General features: G+C 36.6%; 1 protein-coding gene across 4 annotated transcripts; it reads right to left on the minus strand.

Moving 5' to 3' along the window:
* Window positions 1-3,878: 3,878 nt before the first annotated feature.
* Window positions 3,879-11,159, minus strand: LOC129444656 (uncharacterized). Of its 4 annotated transcripts, none has more exons than XM_055205441.2 (7): window positions 11,021-11,159; window positions 10,114-10,222; window positions 4,508-4,560; window positions 4,365-4,430; window positions 4,237-4,275; window positions 3,996-4,131; window positions 3,879-3,909 (listed from the first exon to the last, which is right to left on the minus strand). In XM_055205441.2, the coding sequence occupies exons 1-7, from the start codon at window positions 11,042-11,044 to the stop codon at window positions 3,893-3,895; spliced, it is 444 nt and encodes a 147-aa protein (XP_055061416.2). In that variant the 5' UTR covers window positions 11,045-11,159; the 3' UTR covers window positions 3,879-3,892. The 4 variants fall into 4 exon arrangements, with proteins under 4 accessions (XP_055061416.2, XP_055061417.2, XP_055061418.2 ...); XM_055205442.2 differs by having other exon boundaries at window positions 10,114-10,305; window positions 11,021-11,073; XM_055205443.2 differs by having other exon boundaries at window positions 10,114-10,305; window positions 11,037-11,064.
* Window positions 11,160-20,425: the final 9,266 nt, after the last annotated feature.

Consider the following 20,425-nt stretch of genomic DNA (forward strand, 5'->3'; position numbering starts at 1 on the left):
TGTAAACCACATATGACTCCCTGTAACAGCATTCTCTAATTACTCATACGACTCCCTAATGCAGCCAAGCTCTTAGCTTGGCAGTAGCAGTGCCCCTCCTCCACAGCAACTATCTAAAGGTCTGCAAATAGGGGGGACTTTATTGTCCCACTGGCAGGCACATTCATTATTGTGAAGGCTTGTTTCTATCCAAACCTCACTTGTTGCATTGTCCCACAGTGAGGTTGGAACATTTTCCATTAAATCTCAAAGAACAGTATCTTTGTGCATCTTTGTGTTGTGTCTTATATGACATGAACAGTGCACATTGATATTACACAGTCGAACAGATTTTGCCAAGTGGTTGATCAGGGCAACATATTGTGTTGACCCAAGGACAACATTTTTCTAAATAAAACCTAAACCCACCCCAAATCCTAACCCTAACCATAACCAAACCCTAAAATCAGAGGGACATGATAAGTGAAAAACAATTGTCTAGAAACAGATAATAATCCTGCCTGGTTGTAAGCTTAAACTTAAAACAAACTATAAACTTATTTCTGAAATCTGATTGGTTGATTGAAATATTGTCCAAGGGTCAACATAATGTTGCCCTCAGGACATCAACCACTTGGCAAAATCAGGAGAGCCGATATGCCACACATAATCATGTGTCATATAATATAATATAATATAATATAATATAGTTTGAACATTGAGAAAACAGTGAGGGTAGGAAAGCAGGAGATACTGTGAAGTAACCTTGATCAGATTTATGCGATTTGTTTGTTTTACCGCTTACTCTCTCTGACTTGTGTCATATCTTCACAAAAAAAAAAAACACAGATTCCCCCTCTGGATGAGTTCTTTTGATCTCCAGCGCCTTATCTCCTTGGCAACTACATCTGCAGCAATTAAAAAGGTCTCCTTAGAGATGTCCTAGTGTGTTTGAATATAGGCGTGTGTGTGTTTATAAATTGCTTCAAGGTTATTGGAATAAGCCATCAGTGGGTTAGATGTTCCAACCACACTTCTCTTGCTGCATTAAGAAAAAAAAAGATGGGGCTAGACGAAACACAAAAGAAAGAAAATAAGATATTACAACAGCTTAGAGCAATAAAATAAAATCTACATTGATTAAATACAGGGTACACTGTTTACATTTTTTTTTTAATTTTACAAGCAATTGTCTGTATTTTTTTATATTAAAATTACAGTTAAACATTGTAATTTAAGATTACATACATTTTATAGTATTTAAATATTTAAATAAATTTATTTTTACAATTGTTTGTGTAAAAAGACTGGCTTCATAAGTATTAATTATTATGAATAAGTACAGAATAACTTATTTGTTATTTCAGCTCTAAAGAGTTGGGTTGCATTTAAGTCATTAAGGTTATGTATAAGATGTGGGCTACACAGTTTTTGGTACATTTTTAAATTATATTTTGCCACCATTTTTGAGCTCCTTTGTGTAAGACTTCCGGTGAGCCACTACTGCGCCGTTTTGACTGGCTTTTTAATGTTTATTATGAAATCCAGGAAGACCGGCATCATTTGTGCAGTTAGGGATTGCCAAAAGCAGTAAATCTCTACAAAACATTATTTTTTAACCATAAGACACGCACAAAAGTTCATGTCTGATCTACTGCATAATAATATTTTCATAAAATTAAAACAATTCTGAATAGTAATAGTAGTTTAATATGTTTATTATGGTTTGTTCAAATAACTTACAATGTGTTGAATGAGAAAGATGCTGCTGACTGTCAGATCGCGTGCAGCTTGAAATGTACTTCTGGGTTCAATAACTTTCTTAGTAGACATGCAAGAAGGTTAATCTTAGCAAATTCTAATTACCAACTCTTGCCTACAACTTATGCACAATCACTTAAAATATTGTTGTAATGTCCTACTTTGTTGCGAATGTCTGTTGACTGTGTGCTGTGAAAAGCCTAGGACACACAACGATGGGAAATCCTGGTCCTGAGGGCTATTTCATAAAACTCGCCTGGTCCGGAGCAGGCTAACTGTCAGGCTAAGCCTCAGTTGTTACTTCACCCAGTGGTTTTTAAACTGGGGGACAGGGCCCCCAAGGGGCCGCGAGATGGTGCCAGGGGGGCCCCAGTTGTATTTCATAAAATGTCATAAATTAATTTATCATGAATTCTGTGTAATTAAACCTAAAAAAATAAGGCTACTAACCAAAATCACTACTTTTTTGTATAATTACATTTTTTTTATTAAAATGTTGAGTTTTAGAGAAGTGTTTTGTCACAAATTTTCTTTGGGGGGCCGCACGCTGAAAAAGTTTGGGAACCACTGGCTTAACCAGAGTAATTTTATTAATGACCAGCTTCATTACCATCACCCAAAAATCATGTTTAAAAGCATTGTTAATGCACCTGACTTCAAAAAAAGAAAACAAAGCATAAAACAATACATTTATAAAATGTATTATACATTTATGGCATGTGACAACTTCAATTGACCATAAATAAGGACCTTAACAGTATATGTCGTATTTTATTGATCATGGTGTGTCCTTTCATTGACGAGGTGGTGGATGAGGAAGCTCTGATAGTACGTAGAGCATTCAGAAGGGAACGTACTTTCAGGGACAAGTCAGACCCTTTGGCGTTAACATACACCCACCTCTATGAGCGGTACAGGTTCTCGAGAGAAGGGATTATATTATATTATATTATCCACAGACTGTATAGCGCTACGGTTTTTTGCTAGCAGGACATTTCTGTTACTGTTAGAGATGCAGAAAACATAAGCAAGGCATCGGTTTGCCGAAGAATGGTGTAAAAAAGCTGCTCAATGTATTTATCGCCTTCCCTGGCCACAGAGCACTTCGGGCAATTAAACAGGACTTTACGGAATTGCAGGTAAGTTAAGAAATATCTCTACAGTAGTTGGAAATACTTTTAAGATTTACTGTTCAAGATGACAATTTGAAGTTAAAGTCAAAGTCATTCACTTCTATAGCTTTCCCAAATGTTATCAAGGCTCTGGACTGCACTCATGTGCGTATTAAGCGTCCGTCTGGTCCACATGAGGCTGACTTTGTTAGCAGGAAATCAATGCATATAAATGTCCAGGTACGGTCTTATTTAAAGGATATTTTTTGCAGTAACATTGTTCCATACAAATTTCAAAGATACAAACACGTTTGACCAATAGCTACATAGATTCAGCACGTTTCTCCACATTTTAAATTGTGTTAACCCATTTCCCTTTAATTTTTGTTATTCCTATATTAAGTGATGTCCTTACCCCTCCCCAGATGATCTGTGATTCAGACTGTATCAGTACAAATGTAGAGGCGAAATGGCCTGGCAACTTGCAACTTGCCAAGGCAGGTTACTCATTAAAAACCACACGGCTTTATAAAACACGTTTGAAAGTTTCTAAACATACAATACATTATTTTTACTCCAGCTAGGCGAATTCTCAGGACTTCTGCTGGGAAACAAGGGATACCTCTGCCTGCCTTATCTCCTGACTCCATATCAGGAGCCTCAGACACATGCACAAGTCAACTACAACCGTGCCCATTCTCGCACAAGAGCTCGTATAGAGATGACATTTGGCCTCATCAAATAAAGGTTCCAGTGCCCTGAACTACCTTCGAGTGACTCCGCAAAGGGCATGTGACATTATTTTTGCTTGTGTTGTGCTCCATAACATTGCCTCCCTGAGAAAAGAGAGGCCACCAAGGCAATGACCCAGTTTTAAATGAGAATGAAACAGGAAGGGTTACAAGAGACAATTATGCTAATAATTATTTTGCCTAACATTTCAAAATGTGTGAAGGATTTACATTTTTTTATTATTATGTATAGATCTCACACTTGTTCACTATGTGAATCAGACAGGACACAACATTCTCAAATGGAGTTTATTTAGAAGTTGAAGCTGCCTGTTATGGGAGAAAGACAATTAATTAAATGATTGACAAAACCACAAGTCTAGGTGTCATTCTTTTATAATGACAGTTATACTTGCATCTTTCTCTAGTGTCTTGATTTCCAGCTCCAGCTTCCTTATCTTGAGTCTTTTGTACTCCATGTTCATGTCCAGAAGATCCATTTGCTTCAGAAGATAACATTTGTGCAAGTTCTTTACATTCTCATCAGTCTGTAAAAAATGTATATATACACATTATATATACACACATATACATACATTTTTAATACAAAAAATTCTGACATTCAAATTGTTTTGTAATTACTTAATACGTACTTTATCTCCTGTATTCCCAGTCCCAGTGGGTTCAGTGTCCTGCAGCAAATATTGTCAGAAGATATATCATGAGCACATACCACACAAATAGTCTTGTATATAATATATAATATGCAATCAGTGCTTACATCAGGCCTCCTTGAACATACAGACACAGTCTTCTCATCCTCATCAACAGCAGATGGGTCTTCATCCTAAAACCAAAACTGTGGTTAATGATCACCACTTAAAAATGACATTAAATTAGTGGTTTAAAGTCTCTCATACTCACAGGGTTCCACAACACTTCGGGGGGCTCAATGAAGCTCACAGAATGTGGCATCACTGTGACACAAAACATGTTAGAGCAAAGATTTGGTCAAGACAATGCCAACAAATACTGCATATCTACCGTTTACTCCTATTAGGTGAAATGGAAGCAGCACTGTGTTGGTTTTATTAATCATATGTGCAACTGCGCTAAAGTTGGTTTGATATTCAGACTTCCGGGTTAAATACATTTCTTAGTAGACATGCAAGGAGGTTAATCTTAGCAAATTCTTATTACCAAGTCTCTTGCCTAGATAATCTCTGCATTTTACATCATGAATACATTATATTGTTCACAATTAAAATTGCGGACAATCAAAAGTGTGACATCAAGTTGTATGTTTATTTTAAATGAATACTTTCGAAACTAGTTTTTAACGTGTTTAAGTGGTGTAGTTAAGAACAAAGTTAATGTTTTGTAGTGAGTAGACATGTAGTAGGAATTTATTTAGCTGCTACCCAGTCTCACAAAGTTTCGTGATATAGTCACGTATTTTTTTGATTCTTTTTTCGTGCTATTATCACGAAATTTCGTGTTTTTTCGTGATCGTATAACGAACTCCTGTTTTCGTGTGATTATCACGTATTAATTACTCAACTGCTTTTTCCTATTTTTAAACCATTGTCGCTTCGGGTTAGGGTTAGATTTGGTGCTTGCATTAGAATGACACTTTATATATTGGTTTATACTTTTTTTTCTGATTTATTTTTTTAAATGTCGCCTGGCATTAGGGTTAGAGTTGGGTTTGGTTAGGGAGGTCATTTTATGTAAATCTAACCATAAACCGAAGCGACAATGGTAAGAAAATAGGAAAAAACAGTTGAGTAACCAATACGTGATAATCACACGAAAACAGGAATTCGTTATACGATCACGAAAAAACACGAAATTTCGTGATAATAGCACACGTATTTTTTTGATTCTTTTTTCGTGCTATTATCACGAAATTTCGTGTTTTTTCGTGATCGTATAACGAACTCCTGTTTTCGTGTGATTATCACGTATTAATTACTCAACTGCTTTTTCCTATTTTTAAACCATTGTCGCTTCGGTTTAGGGTTAGATTTGGTGCTTGCATTAGAATGACACTTTATATATTGGTTTATACTTTTTTTTCTGATTTATTTTTTTAAATGTCGCCTGGCATTAGGGTTAGAGTTGGGTTTGGTTAGGGATGTCATTTTATGTAAATCTAACCATAAACCGAAGCGACAATGGTAAGAAAACAGGAAAAAACAGTTGAGCAACCAACACGTGACAACCACACGAAAACAGGAACTCGTCACACGATCACGAAAAATCACGAAATTTCGTGATAATAGCACGAAAAAAGAATCAAAAAAATACGTGACTATATAACGAAATTTCGTGAGACTGGGCTGTTTAAATGACACATGATACAGTTCTATGGCTTTTTAAACGTGGGATGTATTGCTCCAAAAAAATCATAACATCTTCATTGAACCCTAAAGAACATACTACAACTCTTCTATGTACAATTAATTGAAGTTAAATTAATAAGAACACATATCTTTATGGTATTTCTCTATGCAATTACAATTTTCTTCAATAGCTTTGGATACAAGGTAGCCTGGCTCTGCCCTCCTACGTGCTTCCGATTAATTTTCATTTCGCTTCAGTACAACATCTGGGACTGCTTGTAGAGTTTCGTTTGCTCCGGCAAAAATCTGCAGGTCCAATCAGCGAACAGAGGGGGGTGGCCAAGAACGATGACGTTGAGGTCGTGCGTCAGTTTGAGTTGTAGTTCAGTAATGGCAGCGGAGAAAGACGTGAGAAAAGCTATTTGTTCCGTTGTTGCAAAACTGCCGAATATACAGAAGTTAAAGCCAGAGCAAGAACAATGTTTGCTAAGTTTTGTTGGTCTGATCATTCGGACTTGTTGTTTCCGGCCAGTTTCGGCGCATGATATACGTCACGACCACACCTTAGCGATTGCCTATGGCAGATACTAGCCGTTTCCCAATGTCAAGGATACTTCCTTGTCAGGACTAGTCCTTACAAGTCACTTCCTTTAGAGGCTAGGCGAGGCTCCTTTTAAGCAGTCGGAGAACATGTTAAATGGAACAGGCTAGCAAGTGCACGTCATTACGTCATTGCGTGATTGAAAGGTGTGCTTTCGGTGCTGCGCGCAAAGGATTGTGGGTGATTTCAGCGCGTGAAGAGCGAGAAGGATACACATATGCATCCTTTCCTGTATATGGGATATTTCTCGAACGAAGGACTCAGTCCTTGGCTGAAATTTCGAGGATCCTCGACATTGGAACAGTCCTTCGACGGACGTCGATGACGTAGCATCCTCGAAATTCTGGCTTCCGAGGATCCTTCCTTGACATTGGGAAACAGCTCCTGAGTGACTCTGGGAGAGATTCAATAGTTTTAAACTTCAACAGAGGACCCTCCTTAATGGAAGTAACGCTTTGCAATGGAGCGTGGCCAGACTCTCTTTACAAATGAAATAAATGTACGAGAGTCTGGTTGGACCAGGCTAGATACAAGGGGCTTACTGCTCAAAAGCAAGTTTTAAAATCATCATTGTACTACATATTACAACTCTAAAATGTTCACTTATTTGCTCAGAAGTGATTATTTATCACAGCACATGTCTCTATTTGAATTACCTATGTAACTTGATTATCTTTAATAGCTTTGGAAACAACGGCTCGCTGCTCAAAAGCAGAGCCGGACAGTAACGGAGTACATTTACTTGAGTACAGTACTTAAGTAAAATTTTAAGGGATCTGTACTTTACTCGAGTATCATTTTTTTGGAGTACTCATGACTTTACTCAAGTACATTTGAGAGGCAAATATTTTACTCTTTACTCCACTACATTTCTATCCATAACCGTGAGTACCCGTTACTTTTTCTTAAAAAAAAGGAAAAAATAAAAATCTCAGAAACCCTCAATTTGTTGTTTCCCTCTCTTAAACGTGATTGGATTGTGCAGGCGCAACTGATTGGGACAGCCTATCAGCAATCACCTTCAGCTTTCCACCAAAGTAACTATGGTCAGATTTAGAAAAGAGACGAAACCACTCACGGAACAATGGATGAAGACGCAGCAGGTCCATTCTGGGAATGTGTCAACCCGTGGCCCCACCTCGCCAGACTATTTAAAATTTTCTGAACAAGTTAATGATAGTTTTCTTTTCAAGTGTTTGCTGTGTTTACCAAAACAAAACTTCAGCGGCAGGAATCACTGGTGAGCCCGGATTATTGTTGTTCAAAATGAATTACTCGTCATCACACTCTTACTTGATCTGGACAAACTCAGCATCACAAGACAGGTTTAAGACTCCAGCTTCAACATTTGACCACTGTTTATGATTAAACTGGTTTGCAGTAACATTAATTTCTTAATTTATGCCAGGAGTCCATAATAATGAATCTGTAACGCTCGTTATTTTGAATAGAAATCATCATTTGTAAAACATTTATTCTCTTTTTCTCCAATTTTGTTTGTGTTCAAATAGATAAAATATACAGAATCCGCCAGGGCTATTAGTACAATGATGAGCATATTTGGGGAAATAATGATTAATTATCACATGTTAGTAAAATATTTAGTCATACAGAATAACATTTCTATTACTTTTCCACTGAATTATGCGATCTGAAGAGCTCAAACAGTGAACGGAGCGATTTCCTCTTCCTGATTTGCATCAGATTTGACCTCAGAGCTCTATCATTTGCTTGTACAGCTGTCAATCATCTCACATGGTTTAACGTGCACTGTGGCAGTAGTAATGCAACATTTAGAAAATGTACTCTTGTACTCTTGATACTCAAGTACTTTTAAAAACAAGTACTTTTGTACTTTTACTTAAGTAGACATCTGACTGTAGTACTTTTACTTTTACTTGAGTAAAATTTAGCAAGGGGTAACTGTACTTTTACTCAAGTACTGAAGCTGTGTACTCTGTCCGCCTCTGCTCAAAAGTAGGACAGGAAATTATCACTGTGCACCAGCGAACAGATTATAACTCTTAAATGTTTTTTAAATGTTAATTTTCTTAGATTTGATTATTTATTTATATTATTTATCAAGAACAGGAAGTGAAAGGAGAAGCAGAGTGAGTGTCCAATGTCTGGTTGGTGGAGAGGGCACCACCTGGTGGTAGGATGAATGGTCTCCTACCATTCATTACACATTAGTGTAATGATGTCTAATTATGTGAATGTTTTGTTCTTTAAATAAAAAAATCCTAATTGAACATGGATTGCAATTTTTTTTTACAGATATTTAATTATAAAGACTGCTATGTACACAAGCTTTTATCACAGTAGTGGCACATAGTGGAGTCAAGATAAGGTAAAGCTAAGAATGCACCAGACCAACCTTCCGAACGTATGACTTACAGAAGGTATATTTAACCAAGAACATTTTGGGAAAAACCTATCAAAGTCTTGGTGTTAGAGTGTGTGTCTGGCTCCACACGTTGCATCTCTTAATCTTTTAAGATTCTCGCTGTTATATTATGTTGACTTGTGTGCCATGTCCATACCCGTTTCATCAGATAGCCTATAAAAATAAAAGACATGTCACGTGTTTATATTTAAAAGATACCTGATAAACTATTACATTTATTAATCATCTTATTTTATGTCACATCTTTAATTAAATTACATTTTGGCTAAGATACAGGACATTTGCTTGTGTTCGGTCTTTTGCTCATGGCATGGTTAGTTAGGAAAGCAATTTTTAACAGGAGTGGCAAATTAAATTCAATATCAAGTTTTATAAATACATTTGAGCTGGAACATTGAACTCCACTAAGAATTTACAGACGTTTCATCGGATGCACGTGCGGTAACGCGATCACGATTCACGCGTCTGGTCAGAACTTTACTTCCGGTTTCAGTTTTTTAAATGGTCTGACTAGTTGCTAAACTGAACAAATATCTTGTAGAAAATAACAAAAGTTTTGATTTCCTAGGTAATCTACGTGTAGTTTATTTTGCTTGTTATATAAACAATTTAGTACTCACTGTTGATGTGTACATTTTTAAACTTGAACACATTTGTGTCAGTCTACACAGCACAAGCCCCACTGAAAACATGCCGTATAACACATCATCCTCACTGAACACATAACCAGTCCATTCAAGCCTACACAATACATAGGAAGCAGATTCTGTACATTTGGTTGATATTGGCCACAACATAGACTGATGATACTATAAAGACATTTTCATTTCTCCCTCTGTCTGTCACTCTCAATTTGTCCTGATTTCATTTACACTATTTACACATTTCAAATTTTGCAGACAAATATTATGTGAGTCTTTTGTGAAAAATCCCTTTCTAGGCTTTTGTAGATGAAGTTTTCAATCTTCTTCTTATACATGCGTATAAAGCCAAAAATCACATAAAACACATTCAGGCAAAAGTTCTTAAAACATATTTCTTTCATTCATGTAACATTTTTATTCCTCAACAAATCTACTGTATTATAGAATGCCTCTTTATATAATAATTGTTGTTCAAGGCTACAGACAAATTTTTTCTTAAATGGCATTGGGCAGCGTATCAATTTGTTATTTACCTTGCTTTTGTGGCTCCATGTCTTGTTTCACTGGATTGGGCAGAATTGGAGTAATCACGTTGCTTTCTCCTGTGGCCATATGTATTCTGTCTCTCAGTCCTTGGCGGTTCTGTGTCCAAGTCACCCATAACCAGAGACGATTTTTAGGATTGTCTTCATGAAATAAAGTCTTGGACAACTGGGACCATATTTCTGAAGAATATTCTGTATTTTCGTTGCAAATATCAGCTTTCATCAACTCCTCTGCGACCGCATCTATCCCACCTGCTTTTGCCCACATATCGGCTCTGACAAGTTTTTTGCCCTTTTTATACCTCCCCATATTGCAGTTACAGTGCACATCCAATTATTAATGTCAGTCTTACAAATCAGGCATGTGATTCAATAAATAATGTTGGAAAATCTGTCTGGAGATAAATGTTGCAGATGTGTTCTCAGAGGTTGTGAGACCAGCACTAGTTCAATAATATACCAAGCAAGAGGGCGGGAAAGTTACTATTGCACCAGATAGTGCCATCCTATTCTCACGCTTTGAAAAACATTGACAAGGAAAATATTTACTTTTGTCTTGTTACGACGATAATACAGTGCAACCAAACATTAAACAACGATAATACAAGATTAACATAACCTAGATTCATAACAAAGTTTCTATTTCTTTCATTACTTTCAGATTTACCACACTTGTGAACTTCAAATTCAAGTACCTTTTAAGGAGTATGCAAAAAATAGCAGAGCGTGCTGCACTGGTCTTCTTTGTAACAATCACTGGTGCTCTTTGGAACCTTTAGAGATAATTAATATATTGAAAAAACAAATATCCAAGCCCTCAAGTGAAAATGTTAAAAAGCCTTATACACTGGGCTATATACTGAATTAAAAGGTAGATCTACACGTTTCGACTTACGCCTTCTTCAGGATACACATTCATTGAAGCACAGCGCTCTACTTAAACCAGGGCGTCCAAAGTCTGTCCTGGAGGGCCGGTGTCTTGAAAAGTTCAGCTAAAACTTCCTTCAACACACCTGCCTCAAAGTATCTAATCTGCCTAGTAAGACCTTGATTAGTTGGATCAGGTGTGTTTGATTAGGGTTGGAATAAAACTCTGCAGAGACACCAGCCCTACAGGAGCAGAATTGGACACCACTGACTTAAACAATAATCACGAGCATTAATAATCACACATTTCTGATTCACCAACAAGACACAAAAATGTAAATAAAATAAATAAAAATTAAACAAAAATTACAGAAAAGGCAAAAAATCTATTTCTTCATTAACACCAGGAGACTACTTTTAAGTGTATAAATCCAAAACGTTTCTCTTTGTAGAAGCCGGTTTAAAGGCGGAGTGCACAATGTTTAAAAGCCAATGTTGATATTTGAAATCACCTAAACAAACACGCCCCTACCCCAATAGAATCTGGACCTTCTTTTAAAAGACCCGCCCCACACACACACGCAAGGATGTCGGTTAGTAGACACGCTCCTTACTGCTGATTGGCTATAAGTGTGTTTTGGTAGTCGGCCCGTGTCCTTTTCCAAAGCGTTTTTCAAATATTGTGGACTCCGCCTTTAATCTATTTCCCCCTCTTATTGTACAGGGGACAGATGTCTATAACTCACCATAGGCTTCTCTGAAAAAATTGCCCGGTCACTTTCTAGGATATTCAAATTATAACTGATGATATGTTTGATTCGCATAGCCTCAGTGCTATATGTTGTTGAAAAAAAGACTCGATTAGAGTTGGTAATGGAACGTTGTACTTTACTCTTTCTCAATAATTGTTCCTTATCTATAGATTTGACTCTTTCTGTTGCTTTTGTCAAAACTTGAGATTCATTAGCCTACCTCTCTGTCAAAATCTGTTTGTCATATCTTGCAACTGAAATTCAAAATCACTTTGTACATCACAAATAGTAGGGATGTAACGATTCAATCGCGGTCCCCATTAAAAATGCCTGTCTGAAATGTATTCTGAATTGCAAGGCTGCGATTCTTTGTTTCATGCACAGCCAGGAGCCAGGAAGTATATCGCTATCTGAAATATTGCCAAATACAACATTACAGGGACGCAGGAAGTATGGCAAGGGAGATGCAGTGTCTCGTTCCCTTCTCAGGGAACAAAAGTTACATACGTAACCCGAGACGTTTTCATGTGTCAAATACAACTATGCAAAAAAGCATTTTGGTATAAATCAACATTCGCATACAGAAGATATAAGCATTTAAAGCGAACAGTTTAGCACGTGTGGTTAAAAAGTCTAGAATTTTTATGAAATTATCTTAGTACTACACATTTTTTCCAGAAAACTTCTTGCATTAAATAGATTGAAGCACTTTCAATGACCTGTATCTATGCATGTATATTTTCAAAAACTTACCAGGGCCTTGAATTATATCCCCCAGATTCACAAACTTTCAAGGATTTCAAGGACCCGTGGGAACCCTGTATGCATTTCAAATAAGTTCAAGTGTTTGTGAATACAAGTTCCTATAAGAGGTCATCATACCAAGTATTATTTTTTGTCTTAAACAGCATCAAATCAGAAGATGAATGTTTGTTAATGTTTAAAATGTGCTTTTAAGAAAATACACAACTAATATATAGAATATATATCTATATCCAGGGTTTGTTACAGAACAAAACAATTGCATGTGAGGAAAACACGAACTGAGTATGGGTGTCTTAGCAGTTTTATCACTATTTAGAACAAGCTTTTGGTGTATATAACTTGTATTATATATAATTGTTCTACAGTAAATTTAATTTTTCAAGTAAAAGTAATTAAGTTACAGTAACTAATTACTTAATAACTAGATAACACCCAACACGACAAATGAAGAATCTGTGTGAGACAAAAATAATATTATAAGATTAATAAGATTTGAGGACACTTATGATACCCATCCATTTTTAGAATTAGCCGTAGTTTAAATACACAATTTAATAACAATTGTTATCAGAAAGCATTTACTATACATGACTACAGTATAAACAAATACAATTTAAATTTGCATTATTTTGGAACAACTTTGATCTTATCATTCTCTCAATTTGAAAATCTATTCTTATTCTCATCTGGGAAAAATGCTGAATATACTGTATAATAAGTGTCATACATAATAGCTAAAAGGTAAACGATTGTGACACTAGATGGCAATGTTGCCATCAAATCACTGTTCTGAGATAAGACCTGTCTTCCTACAGGGGGCGCTTTATGTATCAGAAACTGATTGAGCATAAGCAGTATTGTAATCGCAGGAGCTCTTTAGCTGCTGGAAACATGTACATGTAAAGTCCATATTATCCAAATATATTGAGTTTCCATGTAATAGATCCATTGTTAACTAAAAATCATTTGTTAAAAAGCTCAAATGCTCAACAGCATAAATTTGTGCATAATAAAAAAATAAAGGTTCTAACTTCTATCACTTTAAAAAACATGGATTGAGACGTAGCATAGACCAATTGAAAGCAATATCTCGACTAAATCACATTAAAACAATCAAACAAAACTGATGTCTACGGTTTTTGTTTTGTTTTGGGGAAAATAAATAATATTTGGATAATAAATAAATCAAGTAAATACATGTATTTATATCCTACCAAATAGGCAGTTGGTTGTGCTGTAACCATGTAATTCATAATATCAGGTGCAGTCACAGTGATAGCCCTCTTCTTAACTTTATGCCATCAATAGAGGGCAGCAATGTTGCCTCAGAACGGTAGAAAAGTTTAAAGGGGAGATATGATGAAAATCTGACTTTTTCCTTGTTTAACTGCTATGACTTGGTCCCCAGTGCTTCTATCAACCTAGAAAATGTGAAAAAAGTCAACCCAGTAAATTTGTTTTGGTAAACCATTCTCTGCAAGCATGTGAAAAAAATAGGTAATTAAAATTGGGCTCTTCTTGTGATGTCAGAAGGGGATAATACCACCCCTTAAAGGTAGGGTAACAGATTTGATCCTGAAACATTTTTTGTTATGCTGGTTAAAAGTCTCCTTACATCCTGATAGCAATCACTGTGTTAAGTTGTTTAAATGTATTTGTAGAAATTTATGTCATCTGTGAAAGGCGTAGGACCAAAAAATTTTCAACAAATCATAGATTTCGGTCCGAACTGACGTTTCCATTTTTGTCCCTCATACGTAAGCATAATTTGAATGCCCACCACGCAGCGAGTCCACGCAGACACCATACGTCATCGGCGCGTTCACGTGCGCTCACCTCCTGCCTGTAAACAGTGAGAACAGCAAACTTTTCTGCTAAATTGACAACCTACACAGGAGGCACAAAACTAAAGGCATCTTTTATAACAACAACAGCAAAAACTGCCTGGATCAGCAAGAGCAAAACCCGAAATTAACATTGGTAACTTTACTGCTTTACCACGAGATGCAAACAGCTGCAGGACGCAAAGGGTCTGAAAGAGTCGTTGCACAGTTTATTTTGGTAAGGTAGGTACGCGATATGTTTGTATTGAGATGGATTCAGATATTCTTCTTGATGAAACATTGTGTTGCTTATGAAATTTGTGTTCGTTTACGGATTAGCGTAACGATATAGTTACTACGTCTACACAACCGAACGTGTGCTTAAACTAATTCTGATGTAAACCAGTTGTTTGGTTATTTTGGCAGTGTTATTCGACTTTGTACTGCAAAGTTTTCTCACTGCTGAATCAGACATGAGATGTGACTGTCTGATCTGTGCGTGTTCATGTGTTTTGGAAGAGGCGTGACTTTGGATGGCGGTTTGACTTGAGGGTGGGATCGGGATTTTATTGCTAGGCGGCTACCGTTAGCATTTTTCAAAATGTGTTACCCTACCTTTAATCTGCACTATCCAACCACGGCACTGCCATTTAGTGCAGAGATCAGCTCCTTTGCATTTAAGAGGACACACCCAAAAACGGCACATTGTTGCTCACAGCTACAAAGTAGCAATTTTAACATGCTTATAAATTATCTGTATGGTATTTTGAGCTAGAACTTCACATACATAATCTTGGGACACCTAAGATTTATTTTACATCTTAAAAAAGTAACGTTAAATGTCCCTTTAAAGATTTTTGGTTTAGTTCCCCTTTAATTAGGAGTACAGACTAAGGTGTGTTATATTTCATGTTAATTTGCAGATATTTCTGTGATGTTAAACTCTGACCCTAACCCTAACCCTAACCCTAACCCTAACCCTAACCCTGTAATGCTCACCACACAAGGAACCATCAATAACTTTGTGCCCGTTGTAGCTTGACATTAAAGTACAGAGTCATTTAGCACTGCTGCTCCCTGTGCACCTAGGATGTATGGACAATGCATTGAGTTTAGGAGTGAAACAGCCAGGACATCCTCTTTCCCACACATTTCATAACCACTGAATGAGGATACAGACATGTATCTTTTAGAAGATGCTTAATCCAAAGCAATTTACAAGACGTCAGCATGATTCATGAAAAGTCAGTTGGGTGTAGTGATGGGGACAAGACCGCCTATGGTGAGTCTGAGACCATACAGAGTCTTTGAAGGGTCGAGACCGAGTCCGTTGGTTTTCAAATACAGTCGATGCCGAGTCAAAACAGAGTCTTGAGGAAGCAAGTCCGAGTCGAGACCAAGTCCTTTAGGAGTTGAGATCGAGTCGAGTCCAAAACCATAAAAACATGTCAGTTTTCATATTCATGATTTAATATCACCCCAGTTAATATTCAACAGTTAGGCCTACAGACTAAGCTAGATGGGAATAAAAAAACCCCTTCCACATGCATCATCTTCTGCCTATTTTTCTAAAGATAAATAAACGGCTCATTCTCTCTGATGGCATTATCTTTGCATTGCACCACGGGATGTAATTTTCAAATTATGCCGGTCAACATTGCATTTTATTATTATTGGTATGTGTTGTGTGGTTTTTTTTATATAAACATTTCACGAGGACTCGGTCTGAAATTACGAGTCCTTCTCCTCCCACTGTGGTCCGAGACCGAGTCAAGAGTCTTTGAAGGACCAAGTCCGAGACGAGTCCGAGAAAGCAGAAATCGGACTCGAATACTACATCACTAGTTGGGTGTAAACCTGTGAAAATGATGATTGGTGTAAATTGTTATTGTTTTGTCTCCTGGGAAACATGCCTGTTTTTATATCTTCTGAAGGACATTACCAAATGAAAAAAAGACATTTAAATAAAATAATGGTCACCCTGTCCAAAAGTATACACACACCTGACCTTTAAATGTATGGTATTGACTTCCTGACCATCACTGAATAATTGAATCTATTGTAATAGGTGTGTATGAGTCTCTTGATTGATTGTTCTCAATGTAAAAAGATGAATCTCAACATCAAAATACAGTGAACATGGTTCAAATATGCAGAAGATGCTTAAGAGCAAAGATTCTGCAGGACCTGGAGGATTTTTCTGAAGATCAGTGAACAGTTTAATGGCTCAGGACAAGCAAGAAACCTTTAAACAACTAAATTGATTGATTGTCCAGTAACATTGTGAAGTATTATGAATCAGATGTATGTAAACTTTTGAACTTTTTTATCAGAAATTATGTTATTATTCTGCGTTGTGAACTTTCTGTAAACATTTCTAATGTGAAATCATTTGTTCAGGGGAGGACTAAAAAAAAATCTGTATAATAAGATTTTTATAAGAATAAATAATACGCAACTGTATTATTTATTATATTATTAATACTTATATTGAAAGCAAGCAAATACTAATACCACAATGTAAATAGGAGTAAAGAGTAAGATTAGAAAAAAATACAGAATATAGAGAAATAATTGGTATGTCATGATCAGTTGCTAAACAAGCAAAACCAGTTTAAGTGGCTGGTGGTGGACCACAGAAGTATTACTGGTTGAGCTAGTTGAGATTCCTGCATGCAAGCATCCTAAACTCAACATGAGTCTCAGACAGGATCTGTTCTCATGACAAACCTGTTTCATAATTCTAATAAAAATAATGTTGGTGATTTATATATAATAATAATGGCAATGTTGTAATTGGACGCTTGCTAACAAGATTTTAACAGATTAAGGCACTATACTTGGAAGTGAATATGTTAACACCTTCATTTTTCTTATGCTAAGTGGTTTTCAGAAATGCCTGGCAAACACAAGGACTTGACAGTTTCTCTCCTACAGTCATCATTTTTGCAGGTTCAAGCAAATAAATAGGTCTCAAAATTGTGGATTGTACTGTATTATGTCTGTTATTAGATTTTATAATAGTAATAATTTGCTGTGAGGTTATATTTGGCAAGGTGATGGGGTTTTTCAGTGCGTTGGTATAAATCAGTCAACGGTTCTCTTGTTGAAAGATAAAAAGTTTGGCAGTGAAAAAGGACTTGCGGTGTGTGAAGGAACGTACAAACACCGCTGGTGGAATAAACCATTTAATCGTCCTCGGTTCCCTTTCCTGTAGAAAATCAATGTTTTCTCATTATAGGAACCCCACATCCTGGCATGTGGGTTCTCGGATATTTCATGTAAAAAAGGTGGAAATTGGCTCTCACGCCCAGGCTGAGATTGTAACTGATCGAAATAATCTGGATAGTTTGAAGGTTTAGGTCTGTTTTATCGCTTGATTTTATGCTTGGGGTTCTTTGTCTGTTTCAGTTTATATCTGCCTGCAGTTAAAGCCCCACACAATGAGACAGTAGAAACAGATGTTGGAGGTTAAAGGTGCCATTAAGAGAAAGGGAGAGCAACACAGGCACGGCACCTGGTTTGTGTTAGGTTGTTTGGTGAGACAACTTAAACCAGTAGCATGGTGTATGTTTGTATTAATTCTCTCCAGTTTCAATCAAAATAAACTTACAAAATGCATAGTAATAACTTACAATATTTATAACACAAGTTCCAAAGGTAACTGTTCCAGCTCTGCCAATAATGAAATTGAGATTTGCCAGCCATAAATATGTCTTGCAGCGTAATGCCTTACTAGTATTTATTTCAAAGTATTTCACTTATTTTCTTTATAAATGTACCAGCCACAGGCCATATACATTTTACAATTTAACTCAGTTGGGCATATTCCAAGTGTTATGTTTGCTGTACACACAGACACACATGCACACACAGTATATATGCACAACAGAGACACATTACATATCTTTCTCTTTTCTGCATCTCTTTCAGTACTCTCAGTCTCTCTCTCTCATTCTCAGTCAGTCACTGACTCATGAATGGATCTCTCATGATTAATCCATGACCTTCTTGTATCCTGTCTTGACCTAGTGAAAGTAACTCTTGTCATGCATGAGAAAAAGCTTTCAGACTAAGTCCCTTTCATTCTTCCCAATTTGACAGTTCATCATCCTCTCTCCTATCAGCCCTTACCTCTGTAAACGAGGGCTTCTGTTTACACACTCATTTACAAATTACTCAAAGCCGCAGATACTGGTACCGGCAACCTGATCCAAGTTAACTCACACACAGACAGAAAGCATTACTATAATCTAGATCTGATAAATCCAATCTGATACAGAATGAAATTGAGGATGTTTATGTTATTAAACAACTTGACTGTATTAATTTATGTCGTGGAACCAAATATGAAAATATCGTTGACTGAAACATGCTTACTGAACACCATTCTAGAAACCCACAGGAAATTCCAGATGGAAACCCATAACTTATATAACATGGGACTCCACATGTAGCTCACTTGGTAGAGCATTGCATTTGCAGTGCAAAGGTTGCAGGTTTAAGGGAGGGAACATGTACAGTATAAATTTGAATACACTGTAAGTCTCTCATCTGCCAAATGCATAAATGTAAAATATTAAGAAATGCTAATTTAAGGAAATAATAGCACAGTGTATTGAAAGCTGTTGATACAACATTTAATATGTACTAATATATATAAATATATTCATCTAAAATATTTAGAAATGTATCTCATAGACCCCAATAAGCTCCAATAATCCACTAGATGGCAACAACGATCTAAACTCTTCTTTGGTCTGGGTGCTTTTGTTAGGTATGGTCACTTAACAAGGTCAAGATCACCTTTTCTACCTGTGTGGGTACTGATTTGCAAAGTTGAGACGAACTGTCTGACATGAAAAAGGAACAAAAAACATCCAAATAATTTTTTACGTCAACGTAAATGTAATAATGTCAACAGGTTTGTGTAAAGGTAGAGGATTGAAAATATCATTAGTCTAGTATAAAAACAATAAAATAGTCTATGAGATGTCCTCACTAGTGTAGTAAAGCAAATCGATTTCAAGTGTGTGTGTGTGTGTGTGTGTGTGTGTGTGTGTGTGTGTGTGTGTGTGTGTGTGTGTGTGGGTGTGTGTGTGAGGGTGTGTGTGTGTGTGGGTGTTAATCTTTTTAAAGGACAGGTTCGGTGTTTTGCACTTGGAGCCCTGTTTTCAGATTGTTTGTGATGAAGTGGGCGGTTTTGACTGGGGTTTGGACGTGTGGTGCTGGCCCGAGAGTTTTGGGGTGTTTGTTGTGTCGGCCCCCACCTTTACAATGGTATTACACCGCGCCAGGAACATTGTTTGTATTTTTGCAATTGGCAAAGGTGCATTATCGCCACCAACTGGGCTGGGGTGTCTATTATTCAAGCTCTCAACGGAAGAAGTACGGGTGTGAGGCGTCCACAAGTTTACAACGAATAATAAAACACCTGTTGAAAAGCAAATTTTGCAGTGATTTTTGTGTGAGCATATCGGTGAACACCCCTGACCACTTGGTGAGTTTCACATCTTTGTAAACGAAAGTTTATGCATTTTAGGAAGGATTGTTCCAGTGCACCTATACAGCCATTATAGAGGTGTGGGCTGATACATCAAACACCCACAAATTCTCGGGCCAGCATCATATGTCCAAATTTCAGTCAAAACCGTTCTATTTCATCATAAACAATCTGAAAACAGGGCGTTAAGTGTAAAATACCAAACTTCTTCAACCATCCTTTAATACTCACAAGTTTGACCAGTCACAGAATACAGCAGATATATGGACAGTGCTTTGCAATTTAATGTGTAAATAATGCTTTTAAACCAATATTGAACGTGTGTGTTCATAATATTTGCATTTAGCTACATATAATAAAAATAATAATAATAATAATGTAATAATAGTGTGCCTTTCGAGGACCCAAGGACATTTTACAGGATAGAAAGATTTTACGGATAATACAGAAATGCAACCAAATAACAACATTATTCAGCATCTGTTGATAGGAATCTGAACATCTCATTAATCAAAAATTAGACATTTATTGGATTCAAGTACCGCAGGTGTGTATTAGAAACTGTATTAGAATATTATTTGCATGCTGAT

This window comes from Misgurnus anguillicaudatus, chromosome 3 (assembly GCF_027580225.2).
Source record: "Misgurnus anguillicaudatus chromosome 3, ASM2758022v2, whole genome shotgun sequence".
Taxonomy (NCBI): Eukaryota; Metazoa; Chordata; class Actinopteri; order Cypriniformes; family Cobitidae; genus Misgurnus; species Misgurnus anguillicaudatus.